This window comes from Poecilia reticulata, linkage group LG10 (assembly GCF_000633615.1).
Source record: "Poecilia reticulata strain Guanapo linkage group LG10, Guppy_female_1.0+MT, whole genome shotgun sequence".
In the NCBI taxonomy this organism is placed as follows: Eukaryota; Metazoa; Chordata; class Actinopteri; order Cyprinodontiformes; family Poeciliidae; genus Poecilia; species Poecilia reticulata.
This window is the reverse complement of record NC_024340.1, coordinates 21,935,170-21,937,255: the sequence shown is the minus strand read 5'-3', so window position 1 is coordinate 21,937,255 and position 2,086 is coordinate 21,935,170. Positions and strand designations below refer to the sequence as shown.

The window sequence follows — 2,086 nt, the reverse complement described above, 5'->3', positions numbered from 1 at the left end:
TACTTAAGTAAAGTACAGATACACGAAAACTGTACTTAAGTACAGTAACGAAGTACTTGTACTTCGTTACTTCCCACCACTGGTTTTCACCAGCTGCTGCAGCAGACTCTGGAGTTGGCAGGAGGAGGAGAAGCTTGCCCAGGGCGCTACTGAAGCAAGAACCACTGTCAATCACTTTTGGTGAAATTCTTGTACAGACTAATCTCCAGCTAGACAGACTGCTGCCTAAAGGCAACGTTACATCAGACCAAAACAACTTACAACAACATCAAACCTACAAATACCTTTTAGTTTTTTTGAAAGACATTTTATACAGATATGTTAGGATTTTTGCTCGACTCCCAATGAAAAACAGTTTCTTTCATTCTCTACGTGAAGTTATGCCACAGTTATCCAGGAGGTGGTGCTGTTTCCACTCTTACTCACCGCCTCCCCTTCTCTTTCTCTCTGATGCAGTTCGTTCAGGAAGCTGGATTCTGCAATGTTCGAGTAGAAGACCGAACAGCCCAGTTCATCGAAGTGATCCAGACTGAGCTGCAGAGGGCAGAGGACATTAAAGATGAATTTATCCAGGTTAGTTTGCAGAGCAGCTTGGGGGGGTTTACTTACTTGGACAAGTTTTACTTAACTTCGGAGGACTTACTAATATTCTTCGATCTGCTATTTACTTTGCAGGAATTTTCCGAGGAGGATTATTTAGCAATAGTTAACGGATGGCGGGAAAAGCTGGATCGCTCTAAAAGTGGAGACCAGCGATGGGGACTCTTTCATGCAACAAGGAACTGAGTGATTTATCAAAAACTGAAGGAGATATAGTGAAAGAAGACAAATTTAGGCTGCTTTTTTTTTTGACAAGTCTAGCAACATGTTAATTTATGAAAACATTTTTAAAGCTTTATATCTTCTGTCAATTTTAATGGTTTGCAAAATAAAGAAAAAGAAAATCTGATCAAAATACAAACCAGGCGATAGAAAATCCTGCTGTTTATTGGTGCAAGATTGAAGTCTGGGCAATATTTGCCCTTGCTTTATTATGCTGCATGGTGCATGAAGGCATCAATAACTCTTTCACTTTGCCTCTCCAACATGTGGCTGTTATGATCATTTTTGACAAGCATGTATGTTCCTCTCTAGTTGAAGAACTGTACAAATCTGGAGACGTAATGCAATTCTGTGATCCGTTTGTTGCTCTGAACATCACAGTTTGCATGATTTACTCAAGGTTTTCTCAGATCTCCTCATAACTTTACCAAAGCAGGATTAATAAATGTTTGTTTAGTTTAAAGTGAGTGTGTTTTGGGGTTTGTTCTGTTATCTTATCTTCCAGCACAGCAGAATTGGTGAAAACCTGTCGGTCTTGTGCTTCCAGTGAGCAACCTCCAAGGCCCCACCCTCTCGCATCGGCGCTATTTCCAACTCATACATCCGGGCAGAAACCCACCAGTAGCTGCTCGTAGCAGACAGATCTCTTTCACTGCAAGAAGCCGCTCAGCCGGTTTGACTTGAGCAAACTAAATTTGACTGTTGATGGATGGACATGCGGTTGGTTGTAGTGTTGTTGTTGAATGCTGTACCAGGAAATAAAGTACTGTGTTTACAGGTTATGACCACTATGAAAGATTATGTAATGCACACTTATTTTTTTTTTTACAGACAAAAGAGTAAATTACAGGGAAAGTCATTATGCCTGACTGAAGACGTTAATTTATTCTATTAAAATTTTTAATTATTTACATCATAATGGGCTCGAAATACAACTGTCTAACCAGTCCAAAAGCAACCAGAAGGCAAAGCTCCAGACAGGACATGATTCCAGGAAAAACCACAAGTACCTGGCAACTGGCTGAACAAGATCTGTCTTAAAGCTTTCTTTGTTACAGGGAGTCACCGGGATCTATGAAGCTGATATATATATATATATATACAGTGGTGGAGAAAGTACTCAAAAAATTTACTTAAGTAAAAGTACAAATACACAGACAAAAATGTACTCAAGTAAAAGTCAAAGTACCACATTAACATTTTACTTAAGTAAAAGTAAAAAAGTACTGGCTTTTAAAAAAGGTTGTCTGTATATATATATATA

General features: G+C 38.9%; 1 protein-coding gene across 2 annotated transcripts in view; it reads left to right on the top strand.

Annotated features, from left to right (window-relative positions):
• Positions 1 to 1,604, top strand: part of pmt (phosphoethanolamine methyltransferase) — a 9,662-nt gene extending 8,058 nt beyond the window's left edge. For both annotated transcript variants that reach the window (XM_008420379.1, XM_008420378.1), the window contains exons 11-12: positions 457 to 573; positions 676 to 1,604. In XM_008420379.1, coding sequence (XP_008418601.1) covers positions 457 to 573; positions 676 to 786 — 228 coding nt within the window. In that variant the 3' untranslated portion in view covers positions 787 to 1,604. The remainder of the gene's footprint in view (positions 1 to 456; positions 574 to 675) is intronic.
• Positions 1,605 to 2,086: the final 482 nt, after the last annotated feature.